This window comes from Varroa destructor, unplaced genomic scaffold (genome assembly GCF_002443255.2).
Source record: "Varroa destructor unplaced genomic scaffold, Vdes_3.0 BEIS01000006.1, whole genome shotgun sequence".
NCBI classification, from domain to species: domain Eukaryota; kingdom Metazoa; phylum Arthropoda; class Arachnida; order Mesostigmata; family Varroidae; genus Varroa; species Varroa destructor.
The window spans coordinates 31,792,925-31,815,878 of record NW_019211459.1 but is presented as its reverse complement, the minus strand read 5'-3'; the positions used below and the strand labels follow the sequence as shown (position 1 = coordinate 31,815,878).

The following is a 22,954-nucleotide window of genomic DNA, read 5'->3' as shown; positions in this document are numbered from 1 at the left end:
TTGTACCGCAGCCCAATATTCTGCAAAATATTACAGAAAGATGCGGAATCGTAATACCTAGCCCTAACTGCTTGCTCCCTGACCTGCCTTTCGAGGTCGACGAAATGAAGATCGCACCATTTGGCGTTAAAGAAGTGAGCTTGATATAGGTGATTTTCCAGAACAAAAATCTCGCTCTTCAGAGGAGCCTTAGAATTGCACCAGACAATGCGCCTGTAACAGGCTTATCTAGTTTCTGGTGGCAATGCTACTGTCTACTGTGAAATCCATCATAGTTTTTACCCATCATTAGGTTTAGTACTCCTGGGTAAATGGAATCAAAGATTCGCTGAGCTCAATACCGAATTTTGTCAAACGGAAGAACAATCGCCTAGGCACAGTAAACGAACACTGCATTTTGGTGTTGGCAACCGTGTGATCCGTATCGTACTTCTTGCTACACGCGGGTTCGATCACTGGGCAGCCTGGCTCAATAGCAAACCGAAGAATGGGGAGTAGTACCTTGACGTATAATCTATAGTGCAAGCATTGGTTTGGTCCTAAATGCGAAAAATATATATCCTAGCATTATACCGTTTTGGTCAAATGAGCAAAATGTATTAACTTGATACTGCGCGAAAAACTTTCCGAACATTTCGACGGTTGTTCTCGTGTGAATGACAAAACAGTACCTTCCACAGAAAAAATCTACGGTACTCTGTAGATGAACTACTCTCGGTAAAACTGCTGGTTCTGCTGATCTAACCTCCCATAAAACATGCCTCAAGACGTGTCAATCAATAACTGTCGTTTTTAAGCTGTATATTTCTTCCCTGTTTTTCTTTTAATGTAAAAACACTTTATTTTAACAAACTTAGTGATTCAGTCGATCATTCATACGTAGCCTGTATTTGTAGCTTGTCAGGTTGTGACGTCGTTTCAACATACTGTCTTGTGTTTAGAATCGAGCTTAAATCCATCATCAGTTCCTTTGTAGGATGTTGAAGATTTGAATTTTCGACAGGAGCACGACACAGGACGGTGAGCCTTATCACTTACCTTGAGGGCACCAAAGATGTTGTCCAGGTGTTGATAGAAAAATGAAATAGTCGTTACACTTTAGTGATGACATAGAAGAAAATGGCGAACGTGGTCCTATTTGCTGATAGAAGCCGACTGAACTTCCAGTGGGGGCTTTCCGCGATTTGAACTGGAAGGCAGCCACGCCCAGTTCAAACACCGAGCCCATTTGGCGCTGCCGATATAAATTGAGTTCATTACGTATTAGTCAACCTAGATGATAAATTACTGCCTTGAATTTCGACCTCTACTACATGGATACTCGACTTTGCAATCTGTTTGCAGTTATTAATAGAGCACAATACCGCTTTGCGCCCTTTCTACGATATAGTTAAATTATGATCATAGACGAGCGGAAAATGTAGTCGAACGATTTAGGTTTCGATAAGAACAAAGGGAAAAAAAAATGTCCAACAGCGTTTCATCATCGCTTTCCTTAATCTATGCAAGATCTTGAGGACTTTACTTTCAAAGTTTGTGGCGTCACGAAATGCTTTCTAGCGACGCAGGACAAAATAGAAAAAGAGACCCATTGTAATGGTTACGTTCCGTTAAACGAACAGGACGCCTTCGTAGTTACGTAAAAGACCTCTTTTGTCGGCACAACAAAGAACGTTGTGGTGAAATTGCACAGTCATAAAGCTAACGGTTGTTTATAGACAAAAAAAAGTCGTAACCGTTTAATTAAGCCTGACTGCCTGTGGAATCACTCGTTCAGTATATTCAATTTATTTGATATTAATTAACATGTAACAAAAAAAGTTCTTTTGCCAAGGCAAGTGCTGACGTTAAACGTAACGTCAGCACTCGTTACGAACAATCACAGATATATGAGAAGCGTCCACTGGTCGAACGGTTAGAAAAAGAAGCTCAGTGATCAAAAACAAAGTGAATTAGCAAATCAGCATTTGATGTCGTTGAAAACTACGGGTGTCACTTTTAGGCGGGGAGGTGTTTGAAGGTTAGAAGAAAGCCTGCTATTGCACGCATTACTTCTTTTCTCAAATGTTTCATTTGTGTATTATACAAACGTAATGCACCGTTAGAAAGCTCTTCACTCTTCAGGACTGACGGGCCTGGCTTTCGCCTACTACCAAACGATGCTGTCTGCCACCAGGTACAACCATTTGTAAGACCCACACGTGTGACTTGGAATAAAGAGCTTCCTTACATACATCGTATTTCACTATTAACTATCAGGTTAAAAACGAAATCCTTGTTGAGAAGATCCCAAGTCTCAGCTAATCACGTCAGAAAAGTGTATTCCTCAGTCACCATATATATATATATAACGAAGACTTGGAAAAGATATACCTGAAAAGCACAGACAGTATCTCAGTCTCAAAACAATCAGTATCTATGAATGGGCAACAAAATATCGTGTTATTCGACGGAAATTTTCTACACCGTTGTAAAAATCGACACTTAATTCGTTTTTATATCACAGTTCTAGGGTTCTTCACAACACAGTGGACACACATGCGATAGCCTGGTTGTGTCTGCGAACGCCCGTCTGATTTACGCTACACGTTTCATACGTTCCCTTTTTGTATGCCGCTCTATGAGCAGCTGTTCAAGTACGCCGCCCGTATCTCCTTGCTATCGCCCCCTGTCGAAAAAACATTTGCCTTTCGCCGTTTCCCACTACCTCTTTTCCCATACTTTTACGGTCTCCCGGAACACGGCAATCCCGAATGTACGGATTTATTTTTGTGTTGTCGGTACGCACCGTATCAAGGCGGGCGCACACATCGGCCGGACAATTATATGACACATAGAATCGCTCTCTACAGCGACATAATAACAATAAACGTGGCAGTTATAGTTGTAGCAATACTAGCGGCATTGCCAACCACTGACAACAATGCCAACAATCAGAGAAAACGTCAGCATTAGCGTCGTTTCCGTCGTGGCCACAATCGGTAACGGCTGCAGAGCAGCGACAGTGGCCAACGCGACGCTTCCGAAGGAGAAAAACCATTCTTCAATCAATCGACGTTCGCTGATTGATCATCTCGCGTCTTGCTACTGTCACCGGGACAGTTGACTATGATGCGATTGATGCAGATCCAATTGTGCACGTATTTTTTTATGGAAATTTCCACGAAAACTGCAGCTATGTTGCTGCCGTCGACGACAACGACCGTGCTGATTGGCAGGCTGGTGTTCGTCCCGTTCTATGGCCACTACCATACCGTTTCTTATATTTGTACTCTTGTTTTAAAAGGGGTCTGTTCGGACGGAATTTTACTCAATTTGTTGTGGGTTTCTTGGTTAACCATCGGCAAAATCGTTTGTGTGAGCCTCATGACTGGCGTATGGCGTCGAGTCGTGCTCAACGACCACTAATTTGTTGGAATAGGCGACACGTAGATCGACAGGTGGAGGCTTTTAGCTGAAGCTGTTTGAGGAAGATGCCGAGTTGATAACGCTAACCACCATTTGCGATGAATTTGTAGGCATCGAAAAATTTCCCTTTCATCGCCAGACCAGACATCAGCAGGGAGGACGCAGGTGAACGGTGAGAACCTAAACATTCAGTGCGTAACATGCATTTTTCGAGCTGCTGTAGTGTCTTACAAAAGAAAACGAACCCAATGTGAAGGATCAACTATGATTGACCGCTGATAGTTACTGTCGTTGTCTAGAATGTTTACATATTCCGATGCGTCGTCTCAGTCAGTGGGGTTTGGGGATACCAACGACAACCGTCTTTATATCGTCACATCCCTAAGGCCGACTGTGTGTTTACAGCGAATATATTAATATCTAAGTGTATAATTTTTATGACGACTCGATGCTTTTCGTGCTTTTAGCTTTACTCTATTGCTACAATGCCGATGTGGACAAGTTCTCGGGATGATTGATCAATTCGACAACTTGATCGTGATTTACTGCTCCACATGCGGATGATGGTACCATTGTGACATATGTACAACAATCACTAATATATCATATATAATCATCACTAATATACAAAATATATGTTGCAATTGTTCAGTGTATTAAGTTCGTTCGAGTACGGTGAGATTTCTTTCTGGAAGCCTTTCATACGACGGCGATGAAACGTGTCGTAGAACGAATGTCTAAAAAAAAAAAAAAAAAAAAGGCTTACAATATTATTGTTTGCGTCGTATTTTGACCATCGTTCAAATATCAGCGAAGGAACGAGCTAACGGCTTCCGCTGTGGCTGATGATTTCGCATTTGCCGTCACTGCGTATCGATTCTTCTCATTTATTTACCCAGGCGTTCCACAACCTAGAAGCAAGCGGCAGTTTTCGTCCGGAGGCCTTACCATATCCGACCATCCAGATCATCCTAGGGCTGGCTATGCGATAAGAACTAGATATGGGAGTATCTTGAGATTTAACTTGAACATTAAAAAACTAGGGAAATAAGTATAGTCTTTCGTCACTTTATCTTTTGAATATACACGGGTTTGCTGGAACGGTCAATTTTTATTGACATACGTACATACTGACCGTAACCATCCCAGACTTATCTTGCATTGATCGTAGACCCAATAAACGTGGTACCAGCGTTGGTGGTCCAATACGTTTTATAGCCTGACACATTTCGTCTCACACCAGATGTTGAATATTTTTCATTATTTTTCAAGCTTCCTGAATAAAAGCCGAATTCCCTTAGATCTCGTAGTAACGAATGTTCTTACGCGTTTTTATCGTTTTTAATGGAGACTACTAATGCGGCCGTCAATAAGTATTTTTACCGGTAGGAAGACGTTTTGTATCATTATTTTATAGAGCTATAAGCAATCGGTTTACAATATTACACAAACAGCCTGACCAAAATACCATGTGAATTGAATTGTTTCGAATCAGCGAACTCCAATCAGTTACCCGTAACGAGAACTTACCCCGTGAATGGGCACCTCCAACACACTGAATCCAGATCCCCCGAAAGACGATTATCTTACAAGTTTATTATCTTATAAGATTAACTCGCAAGTTTAGCTAACTAGCTTCGGTGCAGTGGGACGCTGATACCCTAAACAGAATCAATACATAGCTTCGTGCCATAAGTTGCGCGAACGTTTCTGTGATGATACAGATATATTCAGTAATTTTGATTGAGGATTGATTGCAACACGTTTATGAAAATTGTTCAAGTTCGACATAAAGTTTCTCCTGATCAGTTAATGTTTTAAGTACTTACCATATGACGAATCAGTGGACATTGTTTTTAATAAAATACTCTTTATTTTTTCCTTTATTTTTATTTCTCGTCATTGTATAACTTTCGTCTGTCGTAATTGTATTTACACGGCTTCATAATCAACCTTCGTCTAAGTACATTTGTCAATCGGAATTAATTAAAACATAGAAGTCTCATTACTATTCATCATCTGTACGTAACATACAAATAATATTTCAGGCCAATGAATTAGTCCTTTTTTTTTTTAATGAACAAATAGGTACCGACTGTTTTCCAGTCGGTATCAAATACCTATTCACACTAACGTTACTCTAGAGTAAGGCCGTCGTTAGCTTTTCGTCGTATTGTGATCAATATATGGATACGTGAATGTTTAATCCACGCTTGCGTACGGTTGAGACCCATTTTACAAGATCCGTAAGATTGTTTAAGGATTAATTAGTCATGAATAATTATTGAAGACGCCCCATGCATGCCCGGTTAGATAGATGTCTGTCGATTTTTTTACCAGTATATTGATCGCCGATGAAGCTTACTATGTCTAGTGCTAGCTTTCATAGCAATTTGGCGAGAGAAAGCTGTCACTCAGAGGACCCATAGCCCATTTCCCTAAAAGCATGATATTAATAGATGAAAAGAAAAAAAGTCTTATACGAGGCTTCTGTTAGAAGAAGGCGGTTGTTGAAATTCGTTGTAACCCATAATTAACAATGACCACATCTTTTTTTTTTTCTAAATAAATATCGACCCGTGCGACAAAAATTATGCATTGGCATTTCTCTACGCTGGCCTCGAATGCTGTCAATGAAATCGGAGGTTTTCGAGGCTGACCCTTATCTGAATATAGTCCCGTCTGCATCTGTCATACGCTTGGCATGTCTGCTACGTTCAAAACCTCGGTATTAGCGCTAGTTCATTTACCTGAAGATAACTTGCCTTCTACTAAACTACTTTATAGATGCTTTATAACAGCTCGAAGATCCTAATTAACGTAAGGCGTCGTGGGTAGGCGTGACCGCAAACGACAAATAAATGCATCGATTTTCTAATAACGCAAACAATTTTTGTGCGGTGAGGTAGACCGCCGATGGCAGTAGCTAGTCGTAGCGAGCAATGCCAACCCGTCCCACCGACCCCGCAAAGATGGCCACTTTATTCCGTCCGTTTCTGGTGCCTTCCAAATCTCATAAGTCAAGGCCGAACGTTGGAGAACACTTATTTCGTTGTTAACACACCCTTGTATCCGCTCAATATAAAACACATTTTTTTACCTTTACAAGTTTTCGTCTAGGTTAGACACTGACAGCAGGCTCTAATCGACCCGTCCGTTTCTGACTGTACCAATCCGAATCAGCCAAACCTAAATTTGTACCTACATACCACTGGCTGGCCTGGTCAAGCAGGACACGTTCGGACCGAATAGGTGTCTTGCCCTTCGATGATGTCCTATCAGGAAAATTTATCGATAATCGGACTTTTGACGAACGAAAGATCTCGGTTACTGAGAGACTGTGAACTATTTCAACATCAAGTCGAAACAAAACCGCGGCGGCCGCCAGTTTAGAAACGCAGTAAAACAGTACGGATAATAACTGGGTTTCCTATTTTGGAAATTTAAGCAAAAACTACAATCTATCGTATGGCATAATGCAGGTTTCCGACCGTCCAAGCCATCTTGAAAAGTAAATAAATTACACGGCGAATGTAGTTAATGTTAAATTCACATCTCTCTGATGATTATTTAATGATGATAAATATCTCGAGAACGACGTCTATCTGATCGATGGCTTCGCGCCTCTGGCGAAATTTTACCTCATTGAAGTACATCTAAACGCGTTAAAAATGTGTACGCTAATTGTGTTCAGCCTTTCTTGGATATATTTTAGTTTAAATTGACGCGGCAGTATACGTGGGGTATTGCAGTCGAGGGCAAATGTTTGCGTCCATGGCTGTTCGACCGTTACGCTGTCGTCCATAACAACACAAATCGCATAATTATAAATAAACGGAGCAGTACAATTATACTGATTAGCTTGCTTTTTTCCCCGTTATATCTTATGCACAATTTTACTTAATAATACTACAATCAATAAACCATTTTTTTACTCCAAGATTTTGTTGTCAGCCTATTACTTCAGCTAATAATAATAATCGCCAAAATACAACTGTGGCTGGATTGCCGTGGCAAAAAAAAAACACTGCAATATTAAGCTTTCTGTACAGTGCAGGATCGTATTTGTTGCTATAGTATACCTTTGTCACTGCGATAGATCGTAAAAGACATTTGAAAACTATAGGCGTAGCATTGGGCCATAAGGTTTCTTAAAACGCTGACGATGATTGTTTCAAATCGATATACTGGCCGGATATATATATATATATATATATATATATATATATATCCGAACGTTTTCCCTAATTTCGACCTAAGTCACAACCAGTGAATATGTTAGTAACCTTCCCTATAAACACATCTGTAGACGCTCACCTCCGGTCGACGTTATTACATTTTTATGGTGTGTTTTACGCAAAATTATATCAATGATCTCTGTGTGTCCTCCTACCCAGCTAGACTTCTCTGAACAGCAAAGCACTTGCATAGATTTCAATACGAAATGGCCATAATGTTTTTCTTGTCAAATCAGCTACATTGCGACCGATGATCATTTGCCGTCGTACCGTACGTATGACTAAGTCCATTTCGAATAAACATCTGTTGTCTTAATTGTCCATATTGTTTTATGACAGCGGCATACGCTATCGACAAGATGGCTGAGCCGAGATGAATCCGCTGCTGGTTAGATACGCAGTGATTGAAGCTAGAGGTTATGACTGTAAAGCTTTGGGAACTGACGCCGGTCCTAGGGCCACTCCTAGGGTCCTAGGGTCCTAGGCCACTTTCTCTGCACGACGTAGGACACTAGATCATTGAGAGTTATTAACTGCTTCGGACACTAGAAGTTTATTGACGGTACGTGAACTCGGTCTCGTAATAGTATTCGGGCCGACTATTTAGAATGGATATTATACCAATATACTCGTAATTGATTGTTGGCAATACCAAACAAATTCCTATTTCACTTTTACTATATGGTAAACTAGCATACGCCGAAAATCGTAGCGAGTTAGGGTTTTCGTATTTAGATTGTCTAGACATTAAAGATCTATTCGTTATCTTTGATCTAGCTTCTTGGGTGCTCGTGCACGACTGACTTTGCCTGCACAGATTTCCTCCTATATAGTAATATGGTTTCGGATACTTGTGTATTCAAAAAGGTTCTATAAGTAAAATCAGTGTTTGATCTCTGTAGAGTTTCGTATTTTGGAGACCCTTCCAAAAGACATTATTTATTACCATTTTTGTGACTAGTCGAGCCGTTCCCGTTTGTGGCTTCCGGCAGCAACCGCTCCTGTTCCTTGTCCGCGCACGGAGTATTTCGAATCGTCCCATAATGTTTTCGAAAATCATAGAGCACAAATGCTTTCGTTGAAACCACCACGTATGGACAACAACGGCGGCAGTACTCCAGCTAGTTTAGCAGTATTTCACTATTTTGGTTACCGCTCGCAACTATCGCGATGCTTCCAACAGAGGCAGCAGTAATATCGGTATACTTCTCCTTTCGCACTGAAAGCCTCTTTTGGACGTTACCATTCTCGAACCGCTGGCACCCGACCGAACCTTTTCAACGATACCCTTGAGAATCACACCCTTTTATGTTCTACCCAGTTCTAAACATGTTTATCTGCCTTTTTGATTCTCCCAGGCTGGCGTCGTTTTCCTGTCCGTAATTCATAACCCATCCTGTTACTGCCACCGACATCACCTCTTACCCCATCCCCCCGTCCAAGCTAGAGATAACTACCACAACTGCTTACTGCTTTTCGTTTGCTCTACATTGTAATGATGCTCTCGTAAGGGCGGCCGTGAGCTCTAAACATTGGCCATTTTGAAGGACATATAAATGGGGTAAGGTGGGTGGTGATGCACAGGGGATGATTTGGCAGAATGCGAGGAAATTGAAGAATCGACAAGCAGGCTATTTTAACGCTATGCGATGACGGTCTGACGCAATCTGTATATCGCAAATGGCGCTCAGGAAAGGTACACGGAGTCCGCCGGCAATTCAGATTAGAACTGTTGTACGCTAACGGTAGTCACATTCGGAGGAGGTGGTCTTTGGCCTTGAAACTGTACCTGAAATGATAACATTTTAAGGCATATTATATGAAATTGATAAGAGATAGAACCATACATATAATGCTAATTAGTTACAACAGGATTAGTCCTAGCAGTGAAGAACTGCAGTACATACACCAACAAGTATACACCAGTGAATATATAAATTTCAGTTGAGCTAATTTTTTGTGTACGGTCACAGCTAAGCGTGATGAAAGCAGCATTATTAACCAAATAAAACGTACATACGTGTGCTTCCATATTCGCTAGAAATCTCCTTTATTGAAAGACGACAAAGAACTTAAACTTTTTTTTCCGGTCACTCCAAAGATAAACTAGCTATCGCTACACATTTCTATATGAAGCATTGTCTATAATTGCAGGTTGTAGATGGCATTTCGCAGAAATAATAAATGTACGAGTAACATAAATAGGACAGAAAAGCATTGCTACAAGAGCGGTCGAGAAGAGGCTGTTTGCTAACACTTCCCGAGAGCTACTGCTGGCGAAGCAGTGGTTCGTGACAACGATGGTTGATTCCGAAGTCCCTATCGACTGTTTGTCGCACTAGCCGCTTTCTGTCGCCTTCCATTGACCTGCCTACACTGACCTCTCGAGTCTTGTGTTCTCTGGGGCCATTAGGTGTCAATACGACTAGCGTAGGGGCTCGGTAAGGCGGCCGTACCGTACTAGCTTTGGCTGAAGGTACAGTACCGTGGGCGCGCGTAGGGTGACAATAGGGGGGCTGGCCGTAGGAGGTTGGTCGCTAGGTCAACCGCCGGACAACCGCTGAGAGCCAAAGGTAAGACGGTCGGCGTTCAGTCAACTGATGAGGTCATCAGCAGCCCAGAGGGGCTTAGCCACTTTCCAAGCTGGCGGAGCTGCTAACCCATTTACACTAGCTTCAGCTCTTTTCCTGTTACCCTCAGTCGACCAGTAGACCACCTACCGATGGGCGTACGAACCTCCTAGCAGTACCAGTAGGGAGAGCAAGAGAACGAAGATAGCGGGCAAACAGGCAGGCAAGCCTCGTCTCCTAGAAGTAGTCCCACCGGGACGACTGGGCAGATCACCTAGAAGGTGAAGGCCGTCGACCAGCAGGGCGGATGAACGAACGCGCGCAAGAGGCTGGAGAGAAAAATGGATAGATTGAGGAAAAACGTGTAGAAGAAGTAAGGCACCTCAGTCTACCCTAGCCGAATCCAGCCAAGCCGACTGTGCACGGTATGAGGCCTCGATCTGTCAAGGCTTCTTTGGCTAGAACAGGAGGTATAGCAAAAAGAAGAAGAAGAAGAAGAAGAAGAAGAAGACTAGGTAGCTAGTAGCAACAGAAAGCCAAGCCCCAGCTAAAGTCCCATCTCCTCACCCCAAACCTGTCTCTTTGCGCCCCTGACTATGCCTACTGCCCATCTGGGCTTTATATTTTACCCGACAGGTTTAGCCAACGGCTCTGGTCAACGACCAATAGTCGAGCGAGATGAAAGTGCCACCAGTAGTGGGTCTGCTGCTGCCGCGGCCACCGATGCTGCCATCGGCGCTACGTCGAGACCAACACACGTAACGCAACCCACTGTAGCGGTTCAACGCGCAGAGCAAATGGCCATAATAAAGGCGGCACCGCTGCCGCCGCCGCTGCTGTCGATGGTACCGTCGTTTCAACAGCACTAACTTATCTGGGGTCCTGCAGTTTGGATGTGCCGGGCTACGTTCTATAGTAACATCAATGCGAACCAGGCAGTTGTTCCCACTGCGGCTAGTACGGCCAGCGTTTATAGAACACAGCTATCGCTACCGACACTCAAAGGCTGCCCGCTCACTAAGACAACTTGTTCTGTCCGCTATAGTACAGCGGTAACTACCACCCCTTGTACCGCTACAGCGACTGTTTTTTCTTCTATTGCTGGTAGGCATCACTGTACAACAACTCGAATTCACGACGACAACAGCAACGGTGACGGTAGCAGTACCCCCTGGCAAACGTAAAGCAGCTTATATTATATACAGTAGCTTGTATTTGTTGGCGACTCGGAAGGCCGAGATTTGTACGCGTAGTTGAATGGCTTCGTAATGCCTTCCGCAGCTCACAACAAGTAAAGGAAGAAACCATGCAACAAATAGAATTGCTCTAATATAGACTGCCTGAACCAACAACAGCAAACGAAACTGTTGCCCAACGACACAGAATAGCAAGTAAAAGGAGAACGCGCAAGAGTAACGTGGGGCGAAAAACACAGCGACGTCATAATGGGACATTCGTGTAACGCGACCATTAGTGAGTAGACATATTCTTAAAAAAATAGATATTAATTCTTAAAGTGTAATCAGAATAAATTATTTTCCTTTGAACGCTAACTTCTGTGCCACCCTTTAAGGTTTTTCCTCGCGCGATTAATACCTATTGAAAAGTTCGTTTTCAGCGACAGATTTCTTTGTCTATCTACTCTCAGACTGGAGACAATCGTGGTTAACGCACAATAACGTGTAACTGAAGTTTTGTGAAAATATTTATTAGCGTAATTTGCCCTAGTTCATTTTACCTGGGCATATTCTGTGCGATCAGATCTTAGTCTCCCATTAGGGGGCTGTGGCAAATCTAGCGATGCATAGAGCAGCGGTGGTTGAATAGCTTGGCCACCGGCGCCACCCCCGATTGGATGCTGCGCTCCGCCGTTGTGGGCGCCACCGTGGGCACTGCCGTGGGCACCTCCGTGTGACGGTGGCTGCGTAGTCGGAAGAGCTGGTCGTTTACTTATCGTTACATCAGGTTTCGGTAGCTGAAAATAATTGGGGCGACCCAAAAACAAGCAATATCCTCTCCCAGTTAGAATTGAGAGAATAACACTGAACAGTGATGAAAATATGCAAGTAAATCACAGCGAAACTTGCTGAGCTAGCATCTAAAGGTGCGTAGATAGACATGTTGACACCATTGGATAGGCTTTTGCTTTGCAGCAGCGGTTGTCGGGACGAATTGGTCTGTTTGCCGCCGGCTACCATTATAGCCGACGAGTAATCAAAGGCAGACGCTTAAGGACGATGCAAAGATAAAAAGATAAAGAGCAGAAGCGAGGACAATTCATAATGTGTCTTGACCTATTTCGTGCCTTGCAAACGCAGAAAAAATCTTTTCGATTGGAAATTCGCCTCAACCTTAAACGATGAAATTATTGAGAAAAAAAGCAATCGAGGCTGCTTCCCCGGGAAGCTGATGGTGGCTAGACAATGCGAAAAAGTATCTATCTCAAAGTGCACCCGGTTCTAATCACATGTCCCGCCGTCAGTTCTTCCTCTACACTCAGCTCTTCCTGTCAAAAAACTTGTATACGAGATCCAATACGATGGGCGGTTGTCACGCGATTCAGGAAAGGAAATTCTTCCTCTTTAGTTTTCAGCCCAAAAAGAGACGTGCATCGTACGCCCCGGTTTAATAGAAAAAAATATGGGCCAAGGGGTTTGTTCATACCAGCCAGCCGATGTCGATACTCAGCTACCACCTGGTCTTCGGCCGTGTACCCACGCTATTTTGGTAGGACACTAAATAGTAGGAAAAGGCTGCTTTCGGTCTGGTGTTCGCTATAAAAACTGACCACTCAAGGGAAGGATGTGTTTTTCTTTGTTACAAGAAAGAAAATTTTCTAGCGGAGTTGTCGTCATAGTTCTCGCCACCTACTGCAGCTATAAAGTCGTACGTACCACTGGCACTTTAATAGAGTTTCCATCGTAGGCTCCTGCTACTCCTGACGTGGCCAGCGAAGGCGCTTGCTGAGCCTGACCGTTGGCCTGACCGTTGACCTGACCGCTCCTGCCGGCGTAGAGTGCATCCGGTGGAATGGCCGCCGACTGGTTGCCCTTAACATTTTTCGACTCCTTGGGCGTGAGCTTGTCCCGGGAGGTGTTGTGACCCCCGGAGGGCTGCTCACCCGACGATGCTGAACCGGAGTCGCTGTTGGGGTCATTCTTAAACATTCCTGTGGCGTCTGCAAACGGAAATTAAAGCACGTGATGTTAAATTCTCATTGCTGTTTCCATGCGAAATCTGCACGATGTACGCGCCTCAGACGAAGAACATAGACATAGACACTGATATTTGCATCGAGAACGCCTATTTTGACCGAATCTATTTCTAGTATTTCCATTTCTATAGATGGCCATCTGAGTTATTGAACCGTATCGTTTACGAACACATAGATGACCCACACATAAATTTAGAAGCGTCTACAAACGTCGTTTAAATAGCATATACGTTCCACTCGTTTTCAATCCCTGAGTATATGAGAAACTCACGGTTGATGTAGCATAAGGTATTCTAGATAACACAAAATGAGAACCACAACCGCATATAGAAAGCAAATATTTTATTGATCAATACTAACAATAAGGTAATTATTATTCTCATTACCGTAATAATGATAATACTTTTTTTTTACTATAATGTATTAGTTAATAATAGTAATGCTTATAACAATATCTATTCTTGTATCTACAAAATGACTTTCATTATCTCTCAATATATTACACATTGTCGCGCGCGATTTTTTATAATTTCACCGCTACCTGAATATCTGTGTGTGTGTATATATATATATAGACATATATATATATATATATATATATGGAGCAGAAACACTTTAGTATATCGTTCCATATTCTGTTGGGGTTGCATCATTGATTGGGTCATCTCATTAATGGAGCCAGGTGTCATGAGTCAAATGACCTACTATTAAGAACGTAATCATCTAACAAAAACATTTCGCAGATCTAGCAAGCGTAGACGTCTTCTTCCCTTTGACGTAACCGCTCCATCCGACGCAACAATATATGAACCCAATATAAGTATCAGAGGGCAAATTCGATATTAACAGTTTATATTTTTATACAAATAATAATATAATGTCATAATTTCTTATTATAATATATATATATATATATATATATATATATATATATATATATACATGCAAAAATCATCAACAAGAGTACTTGTTATGATAATACTGTGAGTGTTACAGAGGTTCATCATTAACGACATTGTATAGAGATACTGTATGTACGTATATACACAATACCCGTAGCTCAGTGTACAGTCTAACGTGTGTATTGTGTATAGCATTAGCAACTTATGGTCACACATATTCACAGAAAAACACGCACGCACAAAAGGAGGTGGTGAACTTTCTGTTCAAGTTTCGTAAATTTTTCTAAAATACATAAATAATTACTAAGCAGATTCTTGCATGAGATAGCCCAATTTATGTTCACAACGGCACAAGGGCCACTCACGAAATGCAAATTGTAGAAAAGCGCCATTGTTAGATGGGATATAAGATTTTTGGGTAATGTGGTTGTTGTTAATGTTGTCGTCATTGCTGAGACGGGAGCAGACCCTTTTCACTGCTTCCTTTTGCCTTTGTCATTGTCCGCCTTCTTTACCAACGTGCTCATTGTCGGCTTTTTTTTTGTCTTCTTGTATTTCTCCTCGTCGTCGTCGTCATCGTCGTCGTCGTCGTTGTCGTGTATGGTATTGGCATTATCGAAAGCAGCCCCCCTAACCGGTACCACCAACGCTCCGGCTCAAGCACCCCGCTTCACCCCGTTCCTTACCAAGCCCTCGGATCCCTTACTTTTCACGTATGTACATTTATTTGAGGCCCGGGAAGCACGACCACGTCGTTCCCGCTGTGCACGTACTCTCTTTCTCTCTATCTCGTCCTTTGCGTCTCTCATTCCCAGACGGACGTATCATACATACCAGCTACCGCGCCTCTGTTCGCGCGTTCTTCTGATGCCGCCCCCGCCGCCATCACTATCATCGTTTTCGGACGTTGTCTCGTATACTCGTAGATGCTACGATACGAGAATGGCAGAAATAGAGCAATCATAACAGCAACAACTGTGATAGTGATGCCCGCAAAGCCAGCAACAGCTGCAATAGCAGCATTAGGAACTATGGGAACTGTAACATCTTTCGCCCGTTCCCGACAAAACGAGTTGTGTTTCTGACACTGACATCCGCGACGGGCCCAGTTTCTGCGCATGATCGAAGCTCCACATTATATGACTTCGACCAATGGCCCCAACAGCAACAGCAGTAGTAGTGGCAACGCGAGACAACGAAACAAATAGCCGATGGCTTGTCGGCTCGATCAACACCAACTCCGCGTTGTCACCACTCGGAAGAACTACCACTTGTCTTTGTATCGCACCATAGGTCCTTCCGGCAACCCTACTCCGCCCTTTTTCTTATACTACACTATTGGTACTTTACACAGTGACGCAAAAGCGCGATAACAAAGGGGACGTCAGTCTGCTCAGTCAGCGACAACAGCTCGCCAACGCCACGACAGCCTTTGATCGTCACGAGCCGCCGTCCGCGGCGCTGATACCAGTAGTCACGTGTAGCTCGGCCACTTACGCCCTTTCTCACGTACACAAACAAACGAACCAAATATCGCACGTACAATAAGTACGTATAGTGCATCTTATATTACATTCATTCGTCTATAGATAGTCTCCGCTTACGGACATGCGAAGTAACGGACAGCCTCTAAACGATCCGGTTTTACTTCAATTTAATCATCAACTCGCCTTCCATTCCATCCCTCGATTCCACATACCCGCCAGCTATCTTATTCTATTTCTTAACTACACTCGTTAGGTTTTGATGTATTTAACGTTCTGCTCCGCTTGTTTTTGCACCTATAAGGTGTTTCCCTATTACTGCTTAATAGTGCAAGGAATATCTTGCCCATATGGGTAACCACATTCGTTAGACTGGTATAAGTGCAAGACCCCACTAGAACATCTCTAGTTAAATCGACTGGAGAGCCAAGCAGGGCAGGTTTCGCAAATGATGAGCTTTCATCGACATCAGTTAGAATGTTAGTTCATGGAATGATTTGACGATGACCTGGGTCAGGTTTATAGTCCATAGGGCCATTGCTGTCTAACATTCGGAGCCATTCAAGGCCCTCCCTATCTGGGCAGCAGCAGCAGCAGCAGCAGCAGCAGCAGCAGCAGCAGCAACAACAACAACAACAATGGAACCTTTAACACTTGCACACACTTTGGTTGGAATGGCACCAATACGACTGGTTGGCAAGGAATATTTTCTTGGAAAGAGAGAGAGGGAGGGAGAGAGAGAGAGGCAATATGGGCGAAGCGCATCTGGTTCAGGCCAACTGCACCCTGGTAGCAGGACCCCCGCGGCCGAGTGGATCTGTCTCGTCGAGGAAAACTCGGGGTCGCTTTAATGTCACGATTACCCATTCATCATCTTCGTAGAGCTGACCCGACCGCATCGAGTCCAGGGTCGGATATCACAAGCAGTTCGGCATAGGCATTTTGTAGTCCGTACCGGCAGGCAGCGCTGATTGGATCATTTTGCCTTTAGAATTTACACCTGAAAGGTCCAAGTGGGCGAAAGAGACCACCGGAAACAACACAAAATTGCATTGTTATTGACGCAGCTTATTAAACCGAGAACTAGTTCTTATTATCCATAAAAAATAATGCGGCATTGCGCGAAAGACAATATCGTTGCCTTTGCTAATTGTGAAATTTGCCGTCTACATTAGCGGAAATAAGTGCGACTGTTAAAGGCATAATGTGTGTATGAACGAGCGATGCAGTAAAATTCAATTAGTACATTGCAGTATGGATTTAGGATAGGGTCGAACTAATGAGCACAAATAGAAAACGAAATTATCACAGAGGAAATGGGACGACTCAAGAAGTTTAGCCGAGAAAAGTCGTTCACCGAAGAACTACCACGATGGGTAAGGCTATACACAGGAGAATATGATTTTAAAAAATCTATGAAAAACTAGCTTTTAATGGTTACCCTACGTTTACGCCCGTTCGAGGATTCATCTAAAAAACGGTCACTGACTGGGCTTGAAACACAGCGTACGTCAAGTTACACAAGCGTAATTATGTCTTTTAACATCATTCCGTAAAGGGTTCATGTCGGAAGATTGACTTAAAATATCGCTCAGTATTTAGGTGAAAATTTCTATACAAGTTCTATTGTCATCTTTCCCTATCACCTATGATATGCTACCGATCACATGTACTTCTTGGTCGCAATATTGTATGGTAATTAGCGAAACGTTGGTGATTTTAAGAGCAAAACTGGGAGGTAGGCTCAGCATCTAGGCACACGTACACATCAGGCACAATACAGTTAGGGTTGGGATATAAAAATAAAACGTTGAGCAGAAGTGATAAAGACAAATAATGATGTGACTGGTTTTGACAGCAGTAGCCGCAAAGTGACCAGGGGTAGGGTCATTGAAACGATAGCAGTTAGTTTAAACAATAGCAATGATAATAATAATAACCATAGTTGTTATTATTAATATTGTTATAAAACATTAAATATTAGCAATGCAGGGTAACAAGTTCGCTATAACCTGTGAGACGTAAACGATAAAGGACCGTTACATCTTGCCAGCATCTTTGTTGGGGTCAAACTTACCATGAGAGGATTAAACCAGGATGGGCTTGTATTGTGGGCCGAAGGTGGACAAACGAAAAAAAGCTACATTTGTTTCTGCTAAAAAAGAGAGACAGGCAACAGAAGTATCAAATCCGATCGAGACTGTAAAGTAAACAAGCATTGATAATGATTGCATGCATAAAGAAAATGGAATTACATCACAGAGTCGCGTGGCTGTCTCCGTCATCTCCGGGACAGTAATATTTAGCACAAAGAAAAAAAAAAACCATATTGCATGCTTCGCTAATTCGCTGCATGGACTGTTCCTAATTTTGACCTTTACTGAGGCCACGGGTAGAACCAATACGGCGGTCAAAATGTAGTTAAGTTTTGCCAATCTACCTAAATCGGATAACTTAATCTAAGCAAGTAGAGACGTTTGGGCGATGCACGACGGTCGATCCACGTAGCTTATTTAACCCTAGGGATAGACGGTAGTTTCGCAGATCGCAGTAACGTGTCGTCGACAATATTCGATACCGGGCTGAGATATGTACAGGCGCACTGACAGCGACCAAATCGTTGGGACGTCACCATTAAGGAAGGCCGACCGCTGTATCAGACTGTCATTGGATTAATTTAGAATTCGAAATTGTGCCCTATGAGATGACGATAAACAGACCCATTAAATGATTTCGATAATGTGACGCGGCCAATTAACAAATGCACTCGAAGTCGTTATTAATGATCGAGCACGTGTGCTGCAAGGTATTGAAAAAGATGTCGGATCAAATTGTACAAAAAGCTCTGATACGCCTACCAAGTCTCAGAGCATGCCGACTGGCCATCGTCGGCATTGGTGATATGATTAACGCACACAACAAACACAAATTCGCTTAAACCGAACATCTGAATCTAATAATAGATGACCAACAAGCGAACCCACTAGAAAAATTCTGGAACTTTTTTGCCACCGAGGAAACTTCACAGAAGCTCGTACCCCAGATGATAGGGCTACACTTCATTTATTATTGGCGTCTTAGTTTAGAAGTCTAACTAGCGTTCAGGGCTCATCAAAAGCACAGACAACTAAATGTGTCGACAATGAATTGTCACCACAAATATGACCAATCTTCATCATGCTAACAGCTGCAGCTATATGATTGTTTAATTCAGAGTTAGACATTGTGGAAAAACTAGCTGAATAAATATAAGTCAAATGGGAAAGTTTCCCTTTTTTGTGCCATACGGGGAGTTAGAGTCTACCCAGGATACGTACTATTTGTCCATAAGAAATATCTATATGATATGATATGTGTCATTTCTGCAGTAATATGATGGATTTAGTTCTTTCTTAGTCTAACGCCTCGTATTGAATAAGATCGGGCATGTATTGAATTCTACTATTACTATACTTTAACTAGCCTTAGAAAAAGAATGAAGACATAACTTTAGCGTTCAACAGTAACTCTCATATAACATATAGTTAACAAATGACATGATTATAAATCAGAGACACCTGGATCAGGTTTTGTTGACAGCTCAAGAAACTTATGACTAGCAAAGGTTGAAATAGACGCAAATGCGCGTAAAATCCATATTAGAGTGTAGTAAAATTCAACGCAGAGTCGGGTAGGATCAACGTAAACATGCAGCTCAATTTTAACGGGTACATATAATAGGCGATACTAAGCAAGATACGAGATACGTATATTTATTCAATCATTTTATAAATAAGCAATGACTTTCAACATACATACATAGGTTTGCATTCGTACAAGCAATGTTATGTCCACCCCTATTGTGACAGTTCCTAGTTAACGACTAGTCATAATGTGGGCCGCACTTGAGATTATAGACAGCTATTGTCGTCATTGTAAAATACTATATGGCTCTTGAAAGCTTCACGCGTTTTTAAGACGTACATTACATAACTCTTCAGTGTTAAACGGAGTTATCGATGATAGCTTAAAGATATGTCGTCGTCAATACTTGTGGTAAGCTGTAAACTATGTAGGACTGTTCGACAAAGCTAATAAAATATAATGTGGAAATTAAAATTGTAGTGCTGAGTGGACCCTGTTTGACAAGAAAGCCACATAAACCCAAATGCTCCGATATATTTATTCGATCCTTAGTAACAAAAAGGCTTATCGTATAGATGTCCTAAATGCACAGTTCCCTAAATGCTAACCCTTGTAATATGCCAAATCTGAACTTTTTCCTATTATGGCGAACGCTCAAAGTTAAGTAGGTAGTTCAATATCAAAGTTATACATCTTTTCGAATGCTACCTGTCTAGACGAAAATCAAAGTTGGTCACCACGGAAAAACGAAGAATTTTGTCTAGGACCTTATATCTGTCCCCTTCGTAATAAAGTAGCAGAGTCAAATTTATCTTATATTATTATACGGCTCCTCAAAAAGTAGATTCTTAGTTATTCTAGAGCTTGTAGAGCCAAATACAGAAGTAACTAGACGGCGTTTTTAATGTTTGGTCCACCCTCCTACATTCGCTTTCTCTTATACCATCAAAAATCAGATGCTATCTCAAAATCTAGCTTCCAGAGTAATGGAAAAACGTTCCGACGACCAGACGTTTGCAACGTTAATGCTATTTAAAATGTAAATATCGTAAAAAAAAAAATAATCGTTAGGGTCCTAATGTTTGCTTTGCAAGAACGATTTGGAAAGGCGCGCTTTACGACAGAAACCGAAGACGGCTTCATTGTGCAGTGGGACGACTAGGACGTGAATCATTTGCAATGGAATATAATCCATCTGTGTAGAAGTTAGGACAAGTAAAGAGTAAAAAAAAAAAACATATCTGAATTGATGAATCACAGCGAAATTAATAAAGCTTTAGTATTACTCTTGTGGTATTTGATAAATGGCAGCACCTAAACAATAAATAAAACGTAGATTCCTCTAATTTAAACATTTCGAGGAACTTTGCACCAGCTTGTTTCTGAGAAAGCTGTTCGCCTTAAAGTAGTTGGAATATTTTTTCTTTCGCACACAATGCCGGGGCAACTCGAGCTACTTTTGATGAACGACGCGCAAAGCGGTGCACGCAAGCGTTCACAAATAGGCTGCAAGTAGACTCCAAGCTTTACAGTCGATATCTAACTTCGAAACGTATCTTCTACAAAGTAACACAAATCAAAGATTCTACTACCGGGCTATGATAGATGCTTTACGCCGAAAACACGCGCAATCGACAGCTATCACAATACAGAGCACTAACATATAAATTATCAAGTATCCTACGTTAGCCAACCGCGACCTTCGTAAATAGATGAATAGCGCGGCTACTAAACTAAGGAAACCGTTGTTAACGATCGAAAACCGCTAATAGGACCTTAGCAGGGTCAATTAACGCAACGGTCAGAGTAAATATTCGTAGTGATATCGATTCATTCTAATGGTATTTATTATATTTCTTAATTGTGTGTCTCTCTGTGGTGTCGCGAAGCCTACCTAATGTTACGGGCATTCGTGACCTTTAGGTCATGCTTACTTCTTACGCACCGAACACAAATCCAGGCTAGCGGAGCAGCACGACGAATTATTTACAGAAAACAATCCTCACTCTGTTCCATTGAAACATACTAATGATTATTTACCAGAAAACCAACAAAAAGATGCAATGTCATATCATTGTATATTGGCGTAGCAAATTTTGCTGATGAAATCTGTAGGTATGAAACCGATCCAGGGAACAGGACTAAAGACGTGCTAGCGTCCTACTGTACTCTTGTCCTGCGATAATACACTTATTAGGCCACATTTACTTACTATACTTTCGGCTGAAGCACATCTTTTCCGAGCGAATGAGGTAGACCAATATGGTTAGGAAGAGGAGCAGGAAAGCCACTCCGCCCGCGGTGACAGCCATCACGAGGCTCATTGATACTGGCTCTGTAAAAAAAAAAGACACGGTCATGCTTAAATTGAAAGTGGTCATAGTTGCTTAAATATACATCGATAATAAAAGCTTTTTTTCTTTATTCACAAAAAGGTTACACTTATGCCGTGTGTCCACATGCAGACCTGCAACCCCAAATCGCTACTTATTGAGTTTTTGATGTAAATGCTACCGCCACAATGACTCTGATTATTTACCATGCCGCTGAATACGTCTTAGTACGCGTTGATGAAATATGGCACGTGCATTTGTCGACTCTGTTTGAATGATAACGTCCTAATGTGATCATTGAGACCGTTGAAGGCTTTTCTAGGCTGTTCTTGGGCCATAGACCACGGACAGCCTACTGGACCTGTTAATCCTATCACTACAAAAGTAGCACTAGAGAAGTGTCAATCCTGGTAAACTCTCAACAACTCTGCTAAAAACATTACGAAAACCAAATAGGTACACGTATGCATATCTGTCAAGGCGTGTCTATAATCTGCTTTTACATGCGGTACCTAATCTGTTTGCTATTACTTCATACGGATATTGCTAGGGTTATTATAATTTTATCATAGGATACCTATGAAACGGTACAGTAAGAATATGATAGAACGACTAAAATCTGCACCAGTGATAGCTGCATCTTTGTGGTCACCATGGTAACACACTCAAAAGGGTGTATATAAAACACCCAGACTGCGCCGTTTCTTATCTTGCACCTTACTATCCGTTATCGTTGCGACGGTTTCCCTTTTACAGTTGGATATTGAAAATCCTGTGTTACGAAGTTATGAGTTTCGACCACTTTAACAATGTTTCGGTTGTCACGCGACTGTTACGTTCGCTCCTTAGCAATTACCCCTTTGTTCAAGATATTGACTCTGGAAAGAAAGTGAGATAATCGACGACCCCGAAGGAGTGACTCGGGCAAATCGACATCGAGCGTCTACATACAGCTAAGAAAAACGAAAGCCCGTGAAAGCTTTGGACATGGGTGCAGAGCTCCGAACACGAGGTAAAGAACCTGAGTGGCCTTTCTGCTATCTCGTTCTTGCTCTCGGCCCTTTCCAAGGCTTGCAACCTGAGTTTTTCGTGCAAATTGATTTACTTCTTTGCTCGATGGCAGCGAAGACATAGGTGGAAGAAAGATGAATTTGTCGCGTTTAACCCCTTTCTCGACCCGA

General features: G+C 42.2%; 1 protein-coding gene and 1 long non-coding RNA gene across 3 annotated transcripts in view; both read right to left on the bottom strand.

Moving 5' to 3' along the window:
* Window positions 1-6,940: 6,940 nt before the first annotated feature.
* The window catches only part of LOC111252659 (irregular chiasm C-roughest protein-like), a 160,561-nt gene continuing 144,547 nt past the window's right edge, over window positions 6,941-22,954 (bottom strand). The window contains exons 13-16 of one of the 2 annotated variants that reach the window (XM_022810904.2): window positions 21,653-21,775; window positions 13,111-13,394; window positions 11,955-12,191; window positions 6,941-9,435 (exon numbers count right to left, since the gene is read on the bottom strand). In XM_022810904.2, coding sequence (XP_022666639.1) covers window positions 9,370-9,435; window positions 11,955-12,191; window positions 13,111-13,394; window positions 21,653-21,775 — 710 coding nt within the window. In that variant the 3' untranslated portion in view covers window positions 6,941-9,369. The remainder of the gene's footprint in view (window positions 9,436-11,954; window positions 12,192-13,110; window positions 13,395-21,652; window positions 21,776-22,954) is intronic. The other variant, XM_022810905.2, reaches the window with a different exon arrangement.
* On the bottom strand, window positions 13,758-21,646 carry LOC147755127 (uncharacterized). The gene is made up of 2 exons (XR_015329713.1): window positions 17,894-21,646; window positions 13,758-16,816 (listed from the first exon to the last, which is right to left on the bottom strand). It is a non-coding gene; the product is annotated as an uncharacterized LOC147755127 (long non-coding RNA).